This window comes from Daphnia pulex, chromosome 12 (assembly GCF_021134715.1).
Source record: "Daphnia pulex isolate KAP4 chromosome 12, ASM2113471v1".
Taxonomy (NCBI): domain Eukaryota; kingdom Metazoa; phylum Arthropoda; class Branchiopoda; order Diplostraca; family Daphniidae; genus Daphnia; species Daphnia pulex.
This window is the reverse complement of record NC_060028.1, coordinates 5,093,522-5,117,750: the sequence shown is the minus strand read 5'-3', so window position 1 is coordinate 5,117,750 and position 24,229 is coordinate 5,093,522. Positions and strand designations below refer to the sequence as shown.

At 40.1% G+C, this 24,229-nt stretch overlaps 3 protein-coding genes across 3 annotated transcripts; 2 read left to right on the top strand and 1 right to left on the bottom strand.

Moving 5' to 3' along the window:
• Positions 1-5,039: 5,039 nt before the first annotated feature.
• LOC124208779 (syntaxin-6-like) lies at positions 5,040-6,973 on the top strand. The gene is made up of 7 exons (XM_046606652.1): positions 5,040-5,246; positions 5,341-5,510; positions 5,747-5,901; positions 5,983-6,060; positions 6,141-6,307; positions 6,398-6,492; positions 6,573-6,973. Exons 1-7 carry the CDS (start codon positions 5,212-5,214, stop codon positions 6,647-6,649), a joined length of 777 nt encoding a protein of 258 aa, XP_046462608.1. The 5' UTR covers positions 5,040-5,211; the 3' UTR covers positions 6,650-6,973.
• LOC124208778 (selenocysteine-specific elongation factor-like) lies at positions 6,874-9,187 on the bottom strand. The gene is made up of 9 exons (XM_046606651.1): positions 8,832-9,187; positions 8,729-8,773; positions 8,603-8,649; positions 8,421-8,543; positions 8,096-8,359; positions 7,664-8,022; positions 7,377-7,581; positions 7,140-7,314; positions 6,874-7,077 (listed from the first exon to the last, which is right to left on the bottom strand). The coding sequence occupies exons 1-9, from the start codon at positions 9,061-9,063 to the stop codon at positions 6,917-6,919; spliced, it is 1,611 nt and encodes a 536-aa protein (XP_046462607.1). The 5' UTR covers positions 9,064-9,187; the 3' UTR covers positions 6,874-6,916.
• A 162-nt stretch (positions 9,188-9,349) lies between these two features.
• LOC124208777 (WD repeat-containing protein 47-like) lies at positions 9,350-23,600 on the top strand. The gene is made up of 14 exons (XM_046606650.1): positions 9,350-9,564; positions 10,107-10,249; positions 10,318-10,822; positions 11,376-11,827; positions 11,899-12,020; positions 12,164-12,274; positions 12,558-12,618; positions 21,287-21,454; positions 21,523-21,626; positions 21,984-22,153; positions 22,272-22,442; positions 22,517-22,662; positions 22,727-22,945; positions 23,018-23,600. The coding sequence occupies exons 2-14, from the start codon at positions 10,148-10,150 to the stop codon at positions 23,162-23,164; spliced, it is 2,478 nt and encodes an 825-aa protein (XP_046462606.1). The 5' UTR covers positions 9,350-9,564; positions 10,107-10,147; the 3' UTR covers positions 23,165-23,600.
• The last annotated feature ends 629 nt before the right edge of the window (positions 23,601-24,229 follow it).

The window sequence follows — 24,229 nt, the reverse complement described above, 5'->3', positions numbered from 1 at the left end:
GGTGAATCAACACTAAACTGGGTGAACAGCCCAGCTTTGACTGAAGAAAGAACTGCAATTGATGGGGTTTTATACGACAAACAAAGTCAACGCGATCACCAACGCAAGGTGAGCGTTATGAAAGAATGAAAAAGGCAAATGACTTGTTTCAAGAAAAGAGGGGGAGGATATTTTTCCAAGAAAGAGTAAGCTAGTGCATTCCTTACAATAAATTCGACGTAGCTGAAATCACCTTAGAAAATCTATTAAACTTGTATTTTTTTTTAATTTTTAAGTAAAATGGCCTACCTGATAGGCTTTTAAGACATCAACTAAATAGTACTGAGCCCGGTCCTTAATAGAGAGTAATCCATGTTCAGCATCAGCTACAGTTTGACAGCCCAAATCACTATTCCCTGGTTCCACAAATTCATCTATTCAACAACGGACGTAACACGAAAGGGCCACGGACTTCATTGTGTTTTCAGACGCGTCGAAGAAGGCATTTTTTGCTGTTTTTTTACCTTCACTTCGAGGTGTTGGATTAATCCGTAAAGGTAGCTTTCATAAAATATTTATCGTGTTTTTAATGTTTTTTAACCCCCTCCCCCATTGTTACAAATTGTAACAAAAGTTTGAATCCCACTTTGATTACTGCGTAACAAATACTGACCATCATTTCTCTATGGCGTTTGGTTGCCACACGAAAAGTTATTATCCTTGTTAAAACGATGACGGGTGAACGTGAACGACCATGTGACTCTTTAGCAAAAACTTAGATGTAGAATATAGTGAACATTCTTTGCACCTTTGCTCATGTAGTTTTGACTGAACTGAAGAACAGTACAAGGCATACGGCAAATCCTCAAGTCCTCTAATGGATCTAGGCAATACGTTGCGATTTAGTTTTTGAGAACTACACATAATGATGTGAATTTACTACGAATATAAAAAAATCTGTACGTTTTTGGTCCGTCTTGAGTTTGAAACAAAGGAATGAGTGAGGTAAGAATCTTGACGGGAAAATAGTGAAATAAGAACTCCTAGTAGCCATACAGCATGACGGATCTTAACATTTTACTATTTATGTAAAATATTTTGACGTATAAACATGCTCGGCGAACCACTTTTGATCTTTAGATTTCAAAATTTCCAAATTGAGTTAAGATTTAGAGGAAACAATATACTCCGCCACAGTTGGAAAGCGGTCAATTTCAAACCAAAGACCAGAAATAACTTCCTGCTCAACAAAACAAAAATGTTTGTGTTCCAAGTCGGCATCAAGCTGTGACCCAATGTAATATTAATCCAAACAGCTCTCTACTGAGCGGGGCCATTTTCACTCCATTCGGTTGTATACGCTTCGACCAGGGGCATTTGAAGTGACAAACATAGCTTCCAAAATTTGCTTCAACAACTGATGAATTGTTATTAGTGTGACTTTTTGATAACGGTATTTTCTCATCTGGGCCGCCATAGACGGTAAAAAAACTCCCTTCACTAATTTTTCCTATCCACTTTTTGGGAGGACGTGATGTGAATCAAACTGAGGCAGCTTCAGTACCCGGTTGAAGGTAATCGAAGGTAATAAGGTAGTCGAGGAAGAATGTTTTTTGGATCGAGCGGCTTTGTAGGTTAAGCCAGAATAGCCTACAACTTCCGGTTTGCCAAGACCGTCACGCCCGATTTCAATGCCGGCAATTATAGAAGGAATCAATTATTGTGGTGTTCTGCTAATACCCGGTCGTGATCAGGAAACGAACTCCTCAACCTTCTGGTGTGTGGTGGTTTTCCCGCTGCCTTCCGTAACTCGTCATCTTTTTTGCTTTAAATACATAGTGCTCGAACGAATTTTACTTAATAATTCTAAAATTGTTCGAGCGCTAGCGCTGAACAATCGGGATTATTTACTCAAATGAAAAGAGAGACAGGACCGTCTCTTCCAACCGCCCACCGCTGTTTTTTAGTATTGTGTATTAATAATTATAAAATTATCCAAATCTTTGTTATTTTACAGCGGAAGTAATAACAATTACTGCGGCCGAAAGAAGGGTCGAGACAACAACAACAATTCGAGCAACTTTACCAACAACAACTCAAGTCTCAACAAGAATTTATAATGTTTCCTCTCTTCGTTATCTTTGCTCCGTGTTGATTTATATTCATTGCTTCTAAATTCTTATTAGTGTAAGCGCGTTGCGAGCTTCATAGGCTTTACCCACACCTCCCTTTTCTTTTTTAGTATGGCACTGTTGCCATACTGTAAGTCAGGCTTGTTATAAATATGCTAAATATAAAGGGTCACATAGGCTACCTGAAAATCTTTATCGTTTTTCATTGAATTTCACTTTTCGTTTAAATCAGTTTAGCAATTTCATTTTGATTTGACTAGATAAGCATTTACATATGAGTTCTAAAATTCTGAGTAAATTTTAGTTTTATCCATTTATTTTTTATGGAAGCTTCTAGACCTACAGGGACTTAACAGAGGCTGTGTCCAGCAGACGGTATTCTATTCTTAATTTCGATCACATGATTTCCGACAACCAATGGTGTTACTGAAATATTAGTCGCAAGTGGAACCACCTATTACTGTGAAAATCAGCTGATCGAAAATTCGATGTTGTCCGACTCTTCCTTTATCTTCAAAATATTTATGAGGTTAGAGCAGCTAGAGGCGACTTCCAGCTTAAGATGGTTATGATTTCCTATCAATAAAAAATTATTTGGTATTTTTATTTATTTTGCTTAGCATTGCTGTTTACCTTCTACATTGTTGTTGGTCCGTCCATGTTGCATGAACTTTGACGATTGTGGCGGTCATACCGTGCTGTTAATCCATGTCCGTTCAATGTAATTGCAGAATTTCTCAAGCAATAAGTTATCGCGCGTCATAGTTACTTCTTCTTCTACAATTCCGTTGAACCTTTTATCAATTTTTTTCCACGGGAAGAAAATTTAAACTCGGAAGTTACACAATCCTTGTTTGTTTTGTTATTTCTATATTGGGACCTCAATCCAATTTTCTTAATATTCCGGTTGATAGCTTGATTCAAGTGAAAGCTACATCCTTTCATTTCTACTCGAAGTAGAAAATTTCTAAGGCTGGCCCACACAGCCTTTTCAAAGTGAGATTCACTTTAGGGCGTAGTTATTTTCCGGCTCCGTAACCCCTCTTTTCGTTTTCTCTTATGCGACATTAGAATGGAGGCTAGTGGTACCTTCAAAAGAATTTGTATTATTATGTTGTTTTTTTTTCAATCAAATGGAATGAAAATTTTATTATTTTATCGCATTGCGAATACAGCGTTTTCCCATTAGGGTTTCTCGGGGGTCCATATATTTTTGGTGCTTACTGTATTTGAAACATTAATTTGCGCAGGGGTATGGAGAGGTGGTTCCCAATGACTGTAAAATTTCCCATAAGGGGATTCGACGGGAAGCTACTATTTTTTTACTAACGACTTTTACATGGAGGCATAGGGAGGTCTCTCCGACGGTGGCGCCATCTAGGCTCTCGCGGCATATGGACATACCGAGAGACCTTTTAGTAAAAGAAGCGGACAACCCCTTATGGGAAATTTAACATGGGGTCAATCCATGCGAAATCGACCAAAGCGTGTTGCGACCAAGTCGCCGATTTTGTTTAAAATTTTACCAGTTATAGACCTTATTAAGATCCAAAGGTATGGGTCAAGCCGACCCCTTAGCGGCGCGTTGCAGTGTGAAGGGGTGCCGTGAACAGGAGATTTTTATTTGGCTCGACCGATAATGTTGCTCGCAGGGCTTTTCGGATTAATCGTGCCCGAGGGAAGAAAAGGGAGGAAAGGAAAGAATGGGACCAATGGGAGGGAGGAGGGCGTACGAAAAAAGGGGACCCACGTTTCCTCTTCTCCCCTATTCTTCCCATTTTCCCTCTACTCCCCGTTCTCGCGCTGAAAAAGTGCAAAGCCATGCTGCGTTGTCAGATAAAATGGCTAAAGAAAACTGATCCCTAAGAGCCCTATAGTTTCGTGTAAATCTACAGTGGGTACCGAAAGTATCCGTACGGCTGAGAGGATCAGTAGGGAAAACGCGTTTTTCAAAACGCTCCCAAAAATAGAATTCTCGGTGGAATTCGATAAAATTTTTTTCAAAGGTTAATATTAGGGCGGGGTATCATGTGATTTTTTTTGGGAATTTTTCGACAACGCGATATGTGGTTTTTATCGCGTTGCGTAAGTATCCGTACGGCCGAGAGGCCTAGTAGGGAATGGGCTTACTTTGGAGGCCTGTCATTCGGTATCTACGTAATATTATAGGGTGGGAAAGTTCTTAAAAAAAAGAGCTGCATTAGCTCTATGTGTGGTCATAAGATCACATTTTTCAATTTTCATTTATAGTAATGAAATCGAAATTGAAAACACGAATTATAAGTTTTCCGTTTTCTTCCCCTCGATTCCCCATCACCAGTGTTGCCATATCAAAAAATATTTATCCTTTCTCTTTCTCCCTCTTCCGTCCAAGGGAAGAAAGAGATTTTGAGATATGGCAACACTGGTGATGGGGAATCGAGGGGAAGAAAACGGAAAACTTATAATGCCCGAGGGAAGGAAAGGGAGGAAAGGAAAGAATGAAAAAAAGAGGGGACCAGACTTTCCTCCCTATTCTTCCCTCGGGCACGATTAACCCGACAAGCCTAGTCCCATGCCACATGGCGGGAGCCAAAATAAAATCTCCTGTCCACGGCACCCCTTCACACTGCAACGCGACGCAAAGGGGTCGGCTTGACCCATACCTTTTCATTGGAATAAGGTCTATAGCTCTGTCCGTATCATGTCCATACAAATGTCGCTAGTAAAAAAGTTGCTTCTCGTCGAAACCCCTTATGGGAAATTTAACATGGTCATTGGCAACCATCTCTCCATACCCATGTTCTAACCGTGTATGCAGAGCTATAGAATACGCTATAGAATAGTATTCTATAGCTCTGATGTATGTTTCAAACAAATCTAAATTTCATGCAACGAGCCTAACTTCTCTAAACTGGCAACGTTCTAGGGTTCCATCGGATCCAACCTCCGAAAGTGGCAGCACTGAGCAAGACACAAGTGAGAAGTCAGAAGTGACAGATCGAAGGTGAAGGACTGAAGGCTGCCAGACGGATCAATAACTGGACGTATAAACAGTATAAATAGCGAATAGTAATAGTTTATTTTAACAGTCAGCTTATCGTGAGATGTTAATTGTGTCATGTCTCTGGAAGATCCATTTTTTGTTGTAAAGGAGTAAGATTTCTAATCACTATTTTATGCACGAAAGATCATTTTTTTTGCAGACAAATTTATTAACCTTCAGAAAACTTTTATTTACCCACTAAAGTGAAGTTACGAAAGCTTTGAATCGCACAAGGGGGCTGTATCAACATTGGCAGCATCTTCGAAAAGAGGGAATTGTATTTTCTAAAGACGAAGTTCAGAAAACAACAGCAGAATTAAGAAATTCAATCAGGAGCATAGAGTGGGATCTAGAAGACCTGGAAGACACCATTGGTAAATATGTCTATTTTATATATTCCCTATTTACACAAAAGTAATACTAGATATCTTTGCATTAATTAATTTTAATAATAAGTTAACTAGAGATACGTACTAAGAAGCCCTTCCATGTCTTTAATTGTGGCAGTATAGTTATTGTTCATTTACACTTGTTTCTGCTTATAATAGCTGTATCATTTAGCAGTTTAGGTACAAAATATAAATTTCTTGTGTGAACATGTTTATTGCAGCAATTGTGGAAAAAAATCCTAGCCGATTCCGACTTAATAGTGCCGAAGTTGTCCAACGAAGATTTTTTGTCCAGCAAACCAGAGACGAAATCGGGAATATAAAAGAAAAGCTACAAATCATGAGAGGCCAAGACTTTGATCAATCTGCGAAAAAGGTAATTTTTCTCGTTACCATGCATAGTTAAAAGTTGCGTTAAACTTCGTTTTTTTTTACATTTGTTTACTTCGCAATAAAGCCACTGCTTGAAAATTCGAGTCCTATTCGACATGCCCCCAAGAATTCATCTGCAGGCTATGTTCGGATCCCAATTCAAGTACCAATCCTTTACCGCGATTGTACTGCCTACCTTTAAGATACAATAAAATTGATTATGCTGTTTTACATATATTAAAGGGTGATCAAGAAGATGGAGATGATGATAGACAAATGAAAAGTGTATTGCAGCAGCAGGCCTCATTAGTAAAACAACAGGATGAACAGCTAGTTCTAATATCAGGATCTGTTGGTACTTTGAAAAGTATGTCGCGACGGATCGGTAGCGAACTTGATGAACAAGCACTGTGAGTTAAGACTATTCCAGTAAACTAATGTGGATTTAGTTTATTACCTTTCTTCCTGAATCTTTATATTCCTTACTTTTAAAATTTTAGAATACTTGATGATATGGGACACGAAATGGAAAACACAGAAACAAAAATGGACTCCACTTTAAAAAAAATGGCAAAGGTTCTACGTATGTCTAACGGTAATCACAACAATATTATTTTGATTGTTCTTATGTTTTCGTATGCTTTATATAAATTCATTTTCAAAATATTCTTTTAGATCGCCGCCAATGGATTGCTATAGGAATTTTAACTGGGCTGATGGTTATCGTGATTATACTATTTTATGTTTTGTAACGGGTTTTTTTTTCTATAACTTTATCTTTTGTCACTATCTAGAAGTATTTTATTTTAAGCTTTTGCATGTGTCCAAATTTGTTGTCTTTCAAAATTCTATTTATTTGAGGCTATATTTTAAAGAGTACCACTTTTTTCCTAAAGGCCACGTGGACACGTGTGTTATATAGTAGAGTGCATCAAGAAAAAAAAGGCTGCGAGCAATTCATTCTGCATTCCACTTGTAAATTTCAATTTTGTATTTTTCCATTTGCACGATTTTACTGTTTATGTCTGAATCATCTTTTTGTGAGGATCGTATATATATCGTTTAAACGAAAGAAATATTTTTACTTGCACATTTTTTTCATCAGATGCCGACGATTCCTGCGGTTTCTTTTTCTTGTTGAGGGCAGCTAAAAGTAGTTGTGTGTTGTCTTTTAAACCATCTTAAGAGAAAACAATCGGGATATTTTATTACAATTCAAGTTCAAAATATGAAAATTATTACCCATGAAACGAATTTTGATTTTGCCACTCTGACCAAATGATCCTTCAATTATTCCTATTTCCCCAGTTGACAAAGTAACCTTTAGGTTAATGAACGGCTGAACATTAGTTTCTTTTTTAACTAAGTTCTTTCCAATAACTTCGCACGACGAAGTCATCCGTTCAACGACACCTTCCTGTTCATAGATATGGTTTTATTTGATTGGAGATTACTTGAAGTGTAAACGAATGTACTTACTCTGACTTTTGTTTTATAAACTTTCAACCGTACAAGATCTCCTCTGTAATTTTCGTCCCCAAACACGAAAAGAACATTTCCTTTAAAGGCAATGCGACATGTATTACTGTGGATATCAGTGTCAAACTTAGAACCTATTATCAAGCCTCTGGGAACCACAGGGACCGGATGGTCAAATTCTAAAACAGCAAAGAAAAAATCCCCTCTAAAAAAATGGATCATTAAAAAAAATGGGTCATTAAAAAAAAGAATAAAAAACAAATTTAATTTAAACAGTGCTTAGTTACGTTTTCTCTGCAATTTCATCACAATATTTGTAATCGATGTCAAAATTCAGCTCTGGAACGGCCGATTGGAATAAATGTATTCGAGCCATTACAGTCTCGTGCCCCAAAGTAATATGATACTTTGTCTTGTTTTTAATGGTTTGTTTGTAGTAAACAACTTTATCCACATTCACTATCAACCCGTAAGCCATCGGCAAGGATCCAGGTGAGCATGCCATTCCTCTTTCCAATAGTTTGGGATCAAACTGTGTAACACATATGCCCAATCGATCGCCTTGAAATGCGCTTTCTACACCTTGATGAAACATTTGCATAGATTTGACTTTCCGCGTTAACTTTAGCATTGGTATTTCGATAGCCTGGAAATAATAAAATAAAATGTGGTATTATTTTCTAATCTGGAAACGCTGGATATCACAGTGAAATTCTCACATCATTGATCGATATTTTTCCTTGAAGAACTGTTCCAGTCATCACAGTTCCTTGCCCTTTTATAGGAAAGCAATGGTCAACTGAAAATAAGAAACTACCAGATGTATCACGTTTTGGAATGAACACCAACTGTTTAAGAATTTCAATGAGATTAGATATCCCATTAGATGCCAATTCTGAAGTATCGGAACACGCTGAAACAGCAACAATGGTACAACTATGGAATTTAGTATTCTTTAGAGTCAGTTGAATTTTTTTAGTCATCTAATAATATGATTAAGATTTAGAAAGCTATCAAACACAATTCATTAAAAACTGATAATACCTTTTCTATTGTAAGCTGGCGTTTTTCATTGGGAATCAAATCAATTTTGTTCAGAACAACTATCATTTGATTACATGTGATTTCTCCTATAACAAGGCACTCAGCTGTTTGTGTTTGCATTCCCTTTGGGAAATTGAGAATTCATTATCTTACAATTTAAGAATGGTTGATAAATAAGATACCTTTGTAATATCAATTACTAATAACATCAAATCGATAATTTGGGCACCTAAGTAAGAATAAAGATTGCAATTTGTTATGATATACTCCTTTAGAAGTAAAATTTAAAACAAAGAAGCAAAACAAACCTCCTATAATTGTTTTGATGAGAGATGCATGTCCTGGGCAGTCAACTATAACCATTATAAAATAAATATTGTATTATACACAAATTTACAAGAGTTAAATTACCAAGGGTAAATTGAAGTTTGGTGTAGAGTGATGAAATATCACATTTGACATGATCAGGTAAATCAACAGAAAACGAACTGAAACCTAAATCAAGTGTGATTCCTCTTTCTTTTGATTGAGGATTTTTATCGAAACATGCTGTGCTTGCAATCGAACTCAAAGCTTTCACCAAAGTAGTCTTCCCACTGTCAACATGACCTAAAACTCCTAAATTGATATTAAGGGTAGACATTTCTTCCGTTCACAAGACCGGCAAAGAAATATACTCATAACTTTTTTTTTCTTATTTATTTTTTTTGTTTTGTTTTTTTATTATTATCTTCCCTTGAAATTATTTCTGCATACAGCTACGTTGCACGATAAAAAATATACAATTGATAAATGTATATATTATTATATTCGGCTTTATTGGCTCAAAAATGAAAAAATTGATAACAGAAAAGAGTAGCAACAAAGTAGTTAAATATTTTGTTGTCAAGATTTTTGTTAAAAATGTTCTTTCGTGGCTTAGACAGTATATTTTTTTTTAGATAAATTCTCTCTCAATCAATCCATTGGTCAACCGGCAAGGGCAAGCCCAGCAGTTGTTTGTGTCTGCGAGAACAGTGCAGTTTCACTCAGTCCAGTCTCGTCTGTCATGGCCGATATTGTGGCTTTCATTTTCATCTAAACAAATCTATATTTGGAAATTGCAAAAAGAAGGTGTTTGTGCCATCATAAAGCAGTTTATTTAGTGAGTAGCCAAAGATTCTACTTTCTTGCTACATTTCGTTTGTTTTGACATCACCAATTTAAAAAAATCAAAATAAATACATGATTCAATGGAATCGCCATTATTTGTAAACGTGGGAAGAAGGGGTGAACAATTCGAGAAAGAGTAATGTGAAAGTGGAAATTAAGTGAAGCGATAGTCAACGCAGAAATTAGGGCTTTAAGATTATTCTGTACTTAATATTCGTGTATTGTGAAACGGGTTAGTTCAATGGAACTCAGGGAGCTAAACTAAAACTTTGAAATTTTCCGACGCAACCGTGGGGAAAGAAACTGAGAGTGTTACGTTAACTTATCTGTTGCATTTCACTTTGGGGCTTGAGCGTACAAGAACAGCAGATGAAATTTTTTTAGCCGGGGGCTACTTGAGTTGGGCAGTACAGAGAACGATGAGAAACTGCTGTCGGGTTTCGCTCCGGTATCATTTTCTTGACCGAAAATGTCTTTACGTCCTTTTGCTTGGCCTAACTGTAACAGTGTTTAACTTCCTTTTTGTCTGGACAGGAAAATAAAAGTATTAAAATAGGAAAGCTTCGTCGGACATAATGTCGGTGGGAAGCAGTGTCCCACGACTGCATTTACGAGAAGACGATGTGGTTCGACTTGTCTTGGAATTCATCTGCAGTCGTCAATTCCACATCAGCCAGGTGTGTAAAAATATCATCGTTTTTATGTCAACAGAATGTGTAGCTTTTTCTTTAAAAAAAAATTCCAGTTGAGCCTGGAACGAGAGACGGGAGTGATTAATGGCATCTATTCGGATGATGTTCTGTTTCTGCGCCAACTCATCTTGGACGGCCAATGGGATGATGTTACAGAATTTATTCAACCGTTGGAAGCCATTGCCACCTTCGACGCACATACTTTTCACTACCTCATTCTCCGTCAAAAATATATCGAGCTTCTCTGCATCAAGTCTGAAGCGGGGTTAATCGCCAATGTCGATGCCGCTGTCGAAGAAGTGGTCAAAGTCCTCAGCGACTTGGAGAAATTGTGCCCGTCCAGAGAAGTTTACAACCATCTCTGTCTCCTGTTGACCTTGCCGAAATTGATCGATCACGCTGACTATCACGACTGGAACCCTTCCAGTGCTCGGGTTCGTTGCTTCCAGGACATCTACCCGTTGGTGGAGAAATTTTTGCCTTACGAGAAACCAGCCAAGGACCGACATGCCTTGCAGGAAGCCACAAACGATCGACTAATCCATCTACTTATCAAAGGTCAGAAAATACGATTAATATGCTATTCATTCTCAGGTGTTAAAGGCATTTATTCTTTACACACGTGCAACAGAAATTTATTTTGATGTTGGTCTTTTATAAGTAGATGAAATTATAATCTATCGTATAATATGTTAGATTTACCATTTATGTTGAAATATCAATGTGATTTAGCCCAAATTCTACGGTACCCTATTATCAGCACACCATTCTGATTGAGTACCTTGTGAAAATTGGATAAGTTTGGATATTGTCCAAGGGAAAGACAAATTTTTAAAGTAGAGAAAATATCGAAATACTTGGCCTAAAAATAGGGCCAGATTCATTCCTTAATTTTTTTCTTTGAAATTTAACTGTAAAACAACCCGCCCAATTTTAAATACTGATTGTCCTGTTTGCTTGAAATTGCTATAAAGATAGGACTTTTGTCGTATATCGTCTGAATTGTCATTAAGTAGCGATAAAATAAAGACGAGAGTGTTTTATGACCATATCCTCCTGACAATTGTAGGTGAAAGATATATGCTAACGCAAAATTGTTGCATCTATTTAGGTCTTTTATACGAATCGTGTGTGGAATTCTGTCAGCGTCGAGCCTTATCGGGTAGCGTCAAGGAGCGGTCTCCTCCTCAATTGCGATTTGGCTCGCTTCTGAGTTCTAGCAAAAAATTCCACGATTCGGATTTGAGTCTATTGTCCTGGCTCCAGAGCATTCCAGCGCAAACTTTTGCTCATCCCTTCGAGCAGCGAACGTTGGATGTTGACGTGGAGAGATTGGATAAGCCATCGCTGGAAACGTCATGGACCGAGCACATGCTGGTTACACCCATCAAGCCCAAACTTTTCCCCTACTCAGCCATGCCTTTTGGAAGACCCCGCTCTGTTGATCTCATGTCTCGCTCTCTGAACCCTTCCCTGGATGGTCTACCGTTTGGCAGCGGGACAATGTGGCGCTCTAGCCTAGCCAGCTTTCATCTGACTGGGAAAAAATCCATGACGACATCGGTTTGAGACTTTTTTTTTCTATTACAATTTTTGAATATCTCGTTGTATTAAATCATTCTATTTTATTAAAGGTGGATCGACTCTTTGAAAGTGACGAGAAAGGATCGAAGACTGTCCAACCGCCTTCTGTTAGTACGGTGAATGAACTTGCTAAGGAACACAGCCCTTTTAATGAAACGGAAGATAATAAAAGGTTTGTATGTTGTTAATATTATGTGATTTTAACAAGAATTTTTTTAATGTTGCTCCGTGCAACAGTGAAGAAGATTATAAGATTTATTTGAGAATATCGTCAGCTTACGATGGATGGTCATGCATTATTTTCTTTTATGATAGAGTAATCGCATCCGACATTCCGGAGAAACCCCCGCGGGCTGAACCAGCTAGTGGAGATTTACTGCGTGAATTCCAGCGGTTAAAACATTCTCCGAGTGCGTCCGCCAATAAGTAAGTACCCGGTGCATACATATGCGGTATAATATTAAGGGCAGCTGCTTTAAATAGCGTCCACGGTTTCCACGAGTCGACGGCGTAGACTCAGTGTTTTATGCCCATTGGCACGCAATGAGTGGAGTTGAACAGGACCCCCCTCCCTTTTGTTTGGAAATTCTTCCTGATTGGGAATAGGTGGAAACGCTTTTTACCTTTTACGGAGTGCTCCTTTTTGATTGCTATCAAAATTGTTGGCGAGAAGGTGACAGCTAATCTTTCATTTTGTATGTGCGTACAGGTTGGCAGCGCCGCCGCCCCAAGCGTTGTCTGATCCGACCAACGAGCCAGCCGAGGATAAGGTAAGACGCTATTTATTCACAGAAAAAGCTGCTGATCGATGGGCGTAACCATTTTCATCACGGCTGTTCGTCGTCATCGAAACACAATTGTCATGATTCGCCTAAGCGAAATCGAATGATGGTTCAGGAATGCTGGCGGATGGTACGAAAGATGAGCGGAATGATTTAGTTGAATACCCATAAGTTCCGTAAGTGTTTCGGGTAACCCGGATCCTGTCGCTGGACTTGTCGAGTTGAAAACAGCCATTGAATAATGAATACTCAACTACATTGTGGTTTAATGTCGATTACCTAAAATGGAATTTAGTGTGTCGATGGTATCAACAAGCAAGCGCGTTCCGCTGGCAGGTTTCGTTACATTTGGCCGTCGCTGCTCTGTGTGTTACTTGGCCATTGGTCAACAGGTTTCTTTTCTGTTTTCAAAAATTTATTCTTTATGAATAAATCCATTTGAGAGTGTTTCAGAGATTGGTGTGAGATGGCGCCCGACTTTGCCGCGGTTGCGGGCGTGGTACCTTTTTTATTTTATTTTACGCCTTGTCTCTTCGTCGTCATTTCCAACCTTGATGCGAGCAAAGGCTCAAAAAGAGCCCAGTTAGGACAGCAGAAAAGCTCGTGTATGAGATATACGCAATAGCCGAGTCTAAATTGATCTCTCTCCTCTCTTGTTGTCATCTTGATGGATGGGGGCTGAACCACACAGGGAGAGCCCTTGGCATACTTGTACGTTGTAAATAGAGCCATATACAGTGCTGGATGATGTGCACTGTAAGCTTTCTTCTCGGAGCTTATTTCAACTATGCATGATCAAGATAGTCTGCAGGCAATCGACCTAGGGTGGAGTGGCCAATATCCTTGTTTGTTTGCCCCACTATATTTCTTCCACGTACCCAAAAAAGCTAGAGAATATCCCGGCTTCTATTTTGATTTACACCTAACCTCATGGTTGGGTTTGATGATGATTTTTCTGGGTGACGCCCTTACCTTGCCACACGTCACATTCCGAATGGGGAGAAAAGGGTGTTAGCTCGCTCATCTTTAATCAAGTTTCCAATTTTCCATCGGTGCGTTTTTTTACTTTTGGGAAATACATAATCGCCGATAATCGCGTACTAATGAATTCGTGTTGTGACTTGTAGCTTCGTCAAGAAAAGAAAGATATTGAAAATCGGAGATACTACTGCCTATCTTTCATTACCGTCTTGGTGAATGAATAGCATATTTACGCAAATGTGTTCAGAAGGAATTGGAAGGAATTGAAATTTTCTTTTCTTAGTGGGAGGGGGTTAGTTTAGATTGGTACAAACTTTACATTGGTCGGGGGCTGCTCTTGGTTTCCTTTTTTGGCCTAATATGGCGTGGTTCCTTCTTTTTTATTATTTTGTATTTCTCCTCCTCTTTTGTGTGCGCATGTGTGCATGCTGTGTTGTTTGAGAAGTATTCCCGCTAGCGTGAGCTGGCGCACACCTATTGCGGCTTCGCCAGTCAGGAAGGAAAGACCTCCAACACCACATACGGCTCAAAACAGGTCTCAGTCATCAGCCAGTCGTCCCACTTGACGCGTGTCAGATTGGTTACAGCGCCAAAGCTTTCTCCAACATTTATTGTCTGCCTTGATACTTTGATAGTGCCAGCGAGAAAATGGAGGAAGCCACTCTTCGCAAGTTGGATGAAATGTTCAGCGAATTGCGGCAGGAAATCAAGGAAAATCATTTGCAGAAAGTGCACCAACAAAAGGAGCAACAGCAACACCAAGGGCACTGTCTTTCGTCTCGATCCAGTTCTAATTTGAATATCGGTAGACGGCAGTCACTGCCGACCCACGTCACGTCAGGCCGACGAGTGTCAATGCCCGCCAAGTTGGTGTCGCCGGCGACGTCGTCCGTTAGACGCGGATCGCTTCCCATTGAAGTTGACGTACGCCGGTCTAGTCTGCCCACTTTCCCTGCTCGGCGTTCGTCGGTTGAATTGCCACCGCAGCACCGCGAATCGCCCAACGCCCGGAGATTCTCTCGTGATTCTCTTGACCTAGATTTGGTTATTGAAGACGCTTCCGAAGCGGATGCCGACTCTGATTACAACAATTCGATCATAGTCGAGGAAGACGAAGAAGTAGACGCTGAGGTATGTCTTTTTATGAATGGTTTCTCTTATTATGTTTTTTTTTTCTCTCATTTTTCTTCCGTTGAAATATTATAATTGAGCCACGTCAGCTTGTCATTGCAGAGAGGAGAGAAAAGAAAAAAGGTGCAATTACGTCGGGTTTCTTTTGGCACTCTGATTTTATGGTTGTCGTGAGTCGTTTGATGATCGCTGCCTTATCTCGTTTGTTTTAACGGCATTGTGGCCGATCCCTTTATCGCCGTCTTCTCACGATTTCTTGCAGACTAGGCTACTAAATCGTGGTTTTTCGATTGATGTTATTTATTTTTATTTATTTTTTTACTTTTTTTTACTTCTCATCGTAATGCCAATGAATCACAGTTATTGTAGACTAGCTTGTAACTACTCCCATCTAGCGATGTTATTTGCAAGTTTTTATTTTGCTGGAGGCGTCCTCGAAATTCCCACCTTTTCACGGTTTTATTGACGCACGAACACGAATCACTGTCCAGTTTTTATTGGAACTATTTATTCACAATATGCCCTTCTTTTTCTTTGCATGTCTGGCGGTATTGACATTCTCATATTTCTTGTTTCTCAATCGAGTCGAGAAAGAAAATTAAGGAAATGTTGCATGTCCAAAATGGTCGAGTCCCCGTGTATCTGATTGAAATTGTCTTTTTTTTTAATTATTATTTTTTTTTTGTTTTGTTTTGTTTCGTGTTATGGTCCTCAATTTGAAGGGATGTCAAGTTATGTATATCTGGATCACTCGGAATTATGCCAAATGGGCGTTGTACGCGGATCAGCAAAACTGCCAATCGCAATGGCTTCATCACAAATCCGATCAGTATTTGCCATTAGCCATTAGCTTTTTATTGTACGTCGTAATGATCCGCGTCTTTACGGAATGTTGCTATTCTCTGAGTTGGTTCTTTCAATGAAACTTTTTGGTGAACGCCAACTAGCGTTAGAAACGGTCTCTTTTCAAATAGAACCGAAATGCCGTCGATCGTGAAGTAGGTTACAGCCGCGTACGTCTTGTAAGGCACCTAAAAAGGGGTTGACCATATGTTGCATTGTTTACCTTTTAACGACCTACAAACAAGTGGCTCTGATTCTTCTTTTTTCGTCCTTATCCGTAGTCTTGCCACTTCTCTCCGACCGTACGGACATGCAAAGTATTTTGACGTTGACGCGAAATTTGAATTTGATTGGCGCAGCAACGCAAACTTCACCGTCGTCATTAACCGTCCCGCCGTTTTCGAATGCGTTTGGTGTACGTAGTGTGCGTTCCTCAATATCGTTCCGTCACCATGCCCAGGTGGTCTCATGGATATACGTCTTGGGTACGTGTATACATCATTGTAACATTCCCGCTGCTTTTCACATTTATTTCGTGTTTTTGCATACGATTCGCATCCCGTTTATTTCTCTTGGTCGTTTTTTCTTTCAAATATGGAACGCGGATTTGGGCCCATCTTTTTGTTGTTGTTGTTGTTGTTGTTGTTGTTGTTTTACCGGAAAAACATACAAGATGAGCGTGATGATGATGACTTACATGTAAAATCGTGGTCGGCCAAACAAGTCGTACAAGTGAGAAATTGTTCTCTCTTCTGCGTTCCCCTTTTCATTCTGGTTTAGAATCTTAAGACGAAAATGAAGAAAACGATATTCCCACGCATCTCTTTATGTTTGGTTAAACTTCGAATCCTGTACAGCAACAGCAACAGCCACTCGACTCGGCCATGTGGATCGGTTCGGAATGGCGCCTATTGGTGATTCATCCGGATAGCCAGTCCTTCTTTAGCTCGTTTTGGAGAAGCATTGTAGTCTTTTTGTTTGTAGCGTCGTAAAGGAATGAATACCTCGAGGCCAGTCGTTTACCGTCTTTTGGATGAATGAGCAAACAACTCAAAGCATGTGGCGAAATCGAGTGGCAGCAGCAGCAGCAGCAGAGGGAGCAGCAGCCTTCTCTTTCTTGAGCCTTTGCTGCCATCTGCTTGAATACCAAACTCGATTCAGTCCTTGTATCAACGTAGATGGTCCTAGGTCGATGCTGGTCTTTAGAGAGCCGAAAATTGTTGGAAATTTTTAAGGGGTCATGGCCGTCCCGATTTTTTAATGACAACGTAGCTTTCGTAGACAAATTTTGTTGGATTTTCGGTTTTAAAAAGGAACTGCAATTCCCGCCTTGGAAATGCCGCTTGCCCGACAGATATTCCAGCCGTCATTCTTGTGGCTTTGTTTTGTTTTGTTTTTTCTCTCCTTGGCGAACCCGTGTGGCGCCACACTGTCGCCTGACTAAGGGCTATTTCTTTTATGATTTTCAATTCGTTTTGGTGCTGGACGCAAACCAGACGTCAAACAGGATTAATGACTATTTTCAACGCAATTTCAAATTGGCTCAAAGTCTCAAACGCTGATTGATTATTGATTATTACCAATTCTTCAGACAGGTTTCTTTTCTTTTTTTTTTCACTTCTATTTTGAACAAAATGTTAGCCAACCGTAAGGTTGTTGCCCGCGTGCAGCGTTTTAAATTAAGGGTTGCGATAAACTGATTTTATTCCTTTTTTCTACCAGAAATTGGGCAGCTCTAATGATCGTGGTATTTAAAAATAGAAGTAGAGTAAGAAAACACCAATCTCCCAAATGGTCCACACAAATTGCAGTTGTAGCGTTCTCATTTAGATTTCCTATATTCTGTGTGTCATTTGCATTCCACCTTCACACTTTGAATAATAATATCGCTTAATAATAAGGTACAAAAGGCTTGGAAGGAATGTACAGCCATGTGTATGACAACTTCCGTGTCTGTGTGAGAGTCGTGAATATGTAATGAGGTGAGCATCATCTTCCGTCTCGAATGGTTAGCAAAATGTTGTTGCATCCGTTATTTTGTCAAGGAAAGATAACCCCGTTTCGTTGACATAACGTTTCCCTTTTCGTCTTGTCACACAAAGGGCCTTGCGCTTGATCAAGAGAGAGTTGCTCGAAATGATTGCCAGCGATCAACAACAAAAAATAGAAAACAGGAACTTCAAGTCTTTTCTTCCGAACTAGAAATCCGTTGGAAAGGTGAATAACGACTCGAGAAAAACAACTCCTCCCACCCGGCTCTCTTTTGATGGCAAAGGGCAATGCATTGGCTGGAGAAAACTTTTTTTTTGTTTTTTGTTTTTTTCGGTTTTTGAAACCTCAATGGTACTGGCTCAAAATGAGGACTGAGGGAGGGAAGGAAATAGCGGGAATGTTGTTTCTCTCTTCTGGCTTCCTCCTTTATGCTTCTGTTGCTGCTGCTGCTGCTGCTGCTGCTACTACTACCATACCAAATTGCTTCAGGTCTTGAAAAGACTTCGCCTCTTTTTTTCTTTCGGCTTTTTAAAAGTTGGTGTACTCGAGTGCAGGTGTAAGGCTGCGTCAGTCAGCCTCGTACGTTCAGATGCTCTGGGTGTTTTACCCAAAGGGAAAAGAGTAGTTGTTTTTGTGTTGGGCGTTTGAATTGTGCTAAGCATACGCGATGGCAGTTTAATCGTTGATTCAGCCAAGTGATTAGTTCCTCATTCGAGATGCATCGCAATCAGTTCATTCCCCGGCGTTATCCAGTGTTAAACCAAATTGCGCAAAATGACCGAAAGAATTCCATGGAATCGCTGCTGTGTCACAATGACAAGTATACAGCGAAACGCTCTGAATTTGTGCACGCTACTGTTGAAGACGATCTGATTGGGCCGGGTCATATGCGATCACGATCGCGGTCGCGAACGCGGGAAGTCATTCGTCGTGGGCCCAGATCAAGTTCGAGTTCAAAGCCTCATTCGGCGGCTGTTAGACCGGGACTAGAAATACACGTTCCGCAACGAGGTCGCTACATTGTCGTCGAAGATGTTCGGAACGCTAGAAAGCGGAGTTCGACGCCGGAATTTGTTTTGGTCAACAAAGAGAACGGCCGGGCCATTCCACTCCACTCGATTTACCAAAATCCTCAGCAGCCCCGCCCCATGAGCACCTTCAAATCGGCGACACCTACCGATCCGCCGGTGGATTACGACAAAGTCGATTTCCAACAATCTCAGCGAAGATTTAGCAAAGAACAAATGCGTAAAGCGAGATCCATGAGCGATTTGAGTGACGACGGCCGTTATAGCCGTTCGCCTGCCCATTCGGCTTCGTCCTTTGAATCTCCGCGCCAATCCTCGGTAACTAATAGACCCTCATCTCTCTGTCTCTCTGTCTCGAGACAAAAACATGGCTCGACGTATTCACCGTTAGGAAAGACAGAAGAAAATGTTCTCTCTGAAAATAGGCCAACGACGTGTAGCCCGACCTGACCTTTCACGTTTTGCTTCGTGTAGCGCAATCTCTTGATAATGACTATGTAACCTCTGCTCTTTCCTATTTTTCGGTCGGGTATTTCTAATGCGGTTTGCCCTGTTTCTCCATCCGGGGCCATAAAGACAGTCCCCCCCGGAACATTGTTACCAGTCTCTCTCATTATACCTGTCGACTTGATCACATTTTACTCGCCGTGATGGCTTTTGTTCCGGTAGCGATACGACACTGTTGCAACCATTGCAACCTGTTGGTACCGTCGTGGCAAGCGCATTTCGATGGGCACGAGTAACGACCGTGCCATTCAACACCTCGTGCAAGGCCCTATGTTGTTTCGCTGGTTGGAATGTCTTTTCAACACCGTATGGCCGTGATGTGAACTTTTAGTTACTTTTCGCTGAATCATACACTTTTTGAGAATTCCATCCAGTGGATGGAGGAAAGATAGAAGAAAAGTCACGCCATCTGTTTGGCTGTGTACGTACGGTCATCATCGAGGGAAAACGCGCGTGTATAAGGAAAAAAATGAAATGTAGAAACTAGAAAGGCGTTTCGAATATTCGCCACGTATACGACACATTTCTTTCTTTCGCATTTTTTTTCCTGATTTCGAAAGTTCTGTAAATTTTATTTTTAAAATGTCGACGTTGACATTGCGTCAATATTTTATGATATTGAGATCAACCCACTTTTGGCATTCTCGAAATAAACTTGTGGAACGCGAATTCGTAACGAGAAAGTGTTTGGCCATCTGCTCTTTGTTAAGACAAAAGAAAAAGGAAAAAATGCGCTAAATCTGTTAAGAACTTCAATTCGAATCTATTTGCTTCGAAAATGTAATCCGTAGTACAATCGTGAAAATCAATTACTTTTATTCGTCTTTTGAGAGAAAAGTGAAACCCCCCAAATGTTTTTTCATGTAGCGTGATAATTGTTAACGCCTTTCGGACTTTATTTTTATAACACGTTTGGTTCTCAGGTCGTTTGAGGTTCTTCTCCGTTTTATCAATTCGGCTTGTTATTACACATTTCCGCTCTCTTCCGGATTTAAAAAAAAAAAAAAAAAAATCTTATTGCCGGATTTCTTACCACCATATGGTGTATTATGACGACAAGTGTCTGCCATTAACCCCACCGTCCCTTATTTGTTTTCCTAGAATAGTTGGTGAACGGCCTTTGAAAAATCTTTGCCTTTACCTTTGCATGATTGAAAAGCAACTTTTCTATTTTGGCTTCGATCTTCCAGCATACCATTTAAATGCCAGAAAACTAGAAATTCCAGTTGTTTCGCTTGTGAGCCCCAAAATGGTCAATAAGGAAGCGCGTGCGCCAGTTTGCAATTCAACGTCACAACTGTCGATGGCTGTGTACGTGAATGTTTCTGGGGTTTTTTCTTTTCTTTATTTTAAATTGGTTTTTTTGGTGGAGTGATTTCCGCCGTCGCTCACCCATAGCCCAGGCTCATTTGTGTGTATCTGGTGTTATCACCAGAAAAATTCCCTTCGCTTCCCATGTATAGAAACGGGGCCGCCTCGTGTCGATAGCGCGGGACTGGGTACCGGCCATTGTGGTCAGTCGCGTCGTAGCTCTCGATTGGAGCACTACGTTTGATGCTGCCGTGTTTTTGCCATTTATTCGTTTCGAGTTTGTTGATTGGCTGTGCGTTTTTGTTGATTGGAACAACAATGAGCTATTATGCTCTGACGTCATGGTGAACACATCAGCCCACCGTCCGGCAGTGCTTCGCAACACCAAACGACCAGCGCCACCAATTGTACCACTTAACTTTTCACACTTTAATCTCATTTGCTGACGTTTCGGCATCGCAATTAAGGCCCTTTGAGAAGCGAAGAAATTTCATTTCATAACCGTCCTCTGTTTATTGTGCATCATTTTATTATATTTTTCAACCGAGAAAGTTTGAATTTGAAGTAGAAATGTTCTCCTTTTTCCAGTTGTTAGAAACCTGTTGAGTATTTTTACGGAATCAAAGGCGAGATGCCGTTGGGTTCCGCTAAGCGAATAGCAAATCTGAATATAAGTCACAGTTGAGAGCGCCGCAGTTGTGGGTTTATTTTATCCAGCAGGAAAGATTGTTGTTATTTTTATTACAACTGTGGGATGCCTACGAGAGACAATGCGTTTCTCCTGCTACTGTTATACCCATGGTGGTCAATAGAAAATCTAACTGGAAATTTCTTTTTTGTTTTCTTTTCCTTTCCTATTGCAGCCTCAATTACCGGCCAACCAGAATGGGTCAGCCGCTTCAACATCGGGCCCAACATCAGGCTCGGGATCGCTGGGATCGGGATCAGTATCTGCGTCGACCGCAATGCCCGGTAGCGGTTTGTCGGGCAAACCTCGTTTCATAGCCGTCACGTCATTGGACGATGTTCAGGTGAAACTTACCGGTCGACTGATGGATCTGGTTTGGTTCTGTAACCAATCATTATTTTCTGAATTTAGGCCGTACGTTGTGCCGAATTTCATCCTAGCGGCCGACTTTATGCGGTAGGCTCCAACTCAAAGACGTTACGCATCTGCTCCTATCCAAAGTTGTCGGACCTGAGGTATGTCCATAGTCCTTTGACGTTCAAGGACGTCAGACACATGTTCTGCACAGCTGTTACTCTCTTTCTCCTTCTCGCCCGTCCGTTCATCTGTGTCTCCCTCTTTTGTTCTCTGCGCATTTCATCTCCGTCAACGCCTTGATACATGTCCGCTTTCGTTAACACTATTCCAACCCTATTTCAGTCGTCGGCGTCCGAAACCACCTCTTTAACATTATCATTACAGCATAGCGTCCTGTTTGTTGTTTATTTCCAGCCGAAAAATATGATTTCGACGTCGTTTAGATTCGCTCCAATGCGCTTCATTTCATTTTTTCTTTCTTTTTTCTTTCTTTTTTGGGGGGTCTTTTGTCACAGGGATGACCACACTACGTGCCAGTCCACCGTTCTCTTCAAGCGTACCAAACATCATAAAGGATCGATTTACTGTCTTGCCTGGAGCCCGGCAGGTGATTTGATCGCCACGGGGAGCAACGACAAAACGGTCAAATTGATGAGATTCAATGCCGATACCTGCAATATGGAAGGTAAATCTAAACGACTTTTTTTTTTAATTGGTTTATATTTACTGGAAAATAACTGATCATTCTTTAAAAAAAAAAAAAAAAAAAAAAAAAAAAAAAAAAAAAAAAAAAAAAAAAACAGGGCAAGAAATTGAATTGGCAATGCACGACGGAACAGTCAGAGACGTTTGTTTTATTGAGGATATGAGTAACAAATCCAGTTTGCTCGTCAGCGGAGGAGCTGGAGATTGTAAAATCTACGTGACGGATTGCGTTACCGGAACACCTTTTCAAGCGCTAACCGGACACTCTGGTGCGTTTGTTAAACTTTTGAAACATTGAACACGATTTACAACGCTTAACCTGGGTGTCACTTTCTTTTAACAGGACACGTCTTGTCTCTTTACACTTGGGGCGGTGCCATGTTTATTAGCGGCTCTCAAGATAAAACAGTCCGCATGTGGGACTTGCGAACCAGGGGCTGTGTTAACATGATTACGCCGCTAACTACGCCCAGCTCCCCTGTCAACAAGGTACACTCGTTACTGAACTGATCTGACAGCTCATGTGTCACAGAAATGAATCATATTGAAATAGGGTTCTCCTGTTGCTTCGGTCGCCGTTGATCCGTCGGGACGTCTGATGGTTTCCGGCCACGAAGATGCCTCGTGCATCCTCTACGATATTCGAGGCAATCGGACTATTCAGAGCTTTAAACCTCATTCAGCTGATGTCCGTTCGGTCCGTTTTTCGCCGTCCGCTTACTATCTTTTGACGGGAGGTTATGACAACAAATTGGTGCTGACAGATTTACAGGTGGGTTGATTGTTTGAATTGTTAATTGGCTGTGTGATTTTACTTACTTCTTTTTTTTCTGGTTTTATTTAGGGAGATTTAACCATGTCTTTACCGAGCATAGTCGTAGCGCAACATCAGGATAAGGTCATATCGGGCCGCTGGCATCCCAACGAATTTTCGTTCATCAGTTCAAGCGCCGATAAAACGAGTGCTTTATGGGCATTGCCTCCACTTTAAATAATATTTAATAATCCACAGATTGTTTGCTTTTGTACAAATTGCAAATGAGTTGGAAGACGAAGAGCTTCTGCCCGTTGTGAAAGAATGATGATGGGACAGGACTAATAATAATATGAATTGTTAAACCCATACGCATTGATATTTAAACTTATTTTTTCTGCTTTAAAAAGTTTAGCTTTTTGAAAAAGAATGAAAACAGCAATCCCGTTTGTGCTTCCAATTTGTTGCATTTTCCGTTGTTTTTACAAGTTGGCTTATTCCTTTATATATTTTAGATATTTCGACGCCTTAACCGAACCTTAATGTAATAAGGACGATCCTTTCTTGTTGTACCCTCGCGCCCTATCTGTTTTGTCATCTTCTTTGGACTTGGGAAGGTTCGTTACCGTCCACAGAATATCGGATGGATTTAATACAATTTGTTGATCTGCAATCACATACAATTCGTATTCAGAGCTGTGGAGTTTGATGATTAAATTAAAATCAAGATTTTTCTTTTCTCTTTTTAAGGCGAAGCTCATTGATGCAATGACTATTACTTCCGTATGATGTTTGATAAGATATTGCAGTAAAAGACTAAATGGACAAAGAATGAAAGGCTCTGTCCTTGTGGGGGCGTGGCGAAGCGACCTAAGTTGCATCATTTACTGTACATTATAAATAGATTGGTTTGGATTTTTGGCAGAGTTTTTATGATTTCGTCAATGATCAGTTTTAATAGATAATCTTAAAATCTGATGGAATAATTACTGCAACTTGAGCTTACAAAGTGCGACGTGGTATGGTAGGGCCCCGTCACATGTAAGTCGCAATTTTTGTAGAATCTCTTTACTTTTTGCTTTACTACTTTGAAATTGAACTAAGAAAAAGTCGTTACAATCAATGCTCTTTTCCACCCATTCAGCTTTCCAGCTTCGAAATCTCTAAATCTCTTTTTTTGTTTAGTTGTTGCAGCTCCATTTGAATCAAACAAGCTAATTATCACGACATTTATCGAAATTTTCCCTCGATCGAATTAGCGTACCATTTCTTTTATGACCCCGTCCTGTTAAAGGACGGTTT

Coding starts and splice junctions, on each gene's coding strand:
- LOC124208779 (XM_046606652.1), top strand. CDS start 5,212: ATGTCTCTGGAAGATCCATTTTTTGTTGTAAAGGA. Junction 5,247..5,340: donor CCATTTTTTGTTGTAAAGGA/GTAAGATTTCTA, acceptor TACCCACTAAAG/TGAAGTTACGAAAGCTTTGA. Junction 6,308..6,397: donor GAACTTGATGAACAAGCACT/GTGAGTTAAGAC, acceptor TTAAAATTTTAG/AATACTTGATGATATGGGAC.
- LOC124208778 (XM_046606651.1), bottom strand. CDS start 9,063: ATGTCTACCCTTAATATCAATTTAGGAGTTTTAGGTCATGTTGACAGT. Junction 7,582..7,663: donor GATGAAATTGCAGAGAAAAC/GTAACTAAGCAC, acceptor CCATTTTTTTAG/AGGGGATTTTTTCTTTGCTG. Junction 7,315..7,376: donor TTTATAAAACAAAAGTCAGA/GTAAGTACATTC, acceptor ATCTATGAACAG/GAAGGTGTCGTTGAACGGAT.
- LOC124208777 (XM_046606650.1), top strand. CDS start 10,148: ATGTCGGTGGGAAGCAGTGTCCCACGACTGCATTTACGAGAAGACGAT. Junction 12,275..12,557: donor CCGAGTGCGTCCGCCAATAA/GTAAGTACCCGG, acceptor ATGTGCGTACAG/GTTGGCAGCGCCGCCGCCCC. Junction 12,619..21,286: donor ACGAGCCAGCCGAGGATAAG/GTAAGACGCTAT, acceptor TTCCTATTGCAG/CCTCAATTACCGGCCAACCA.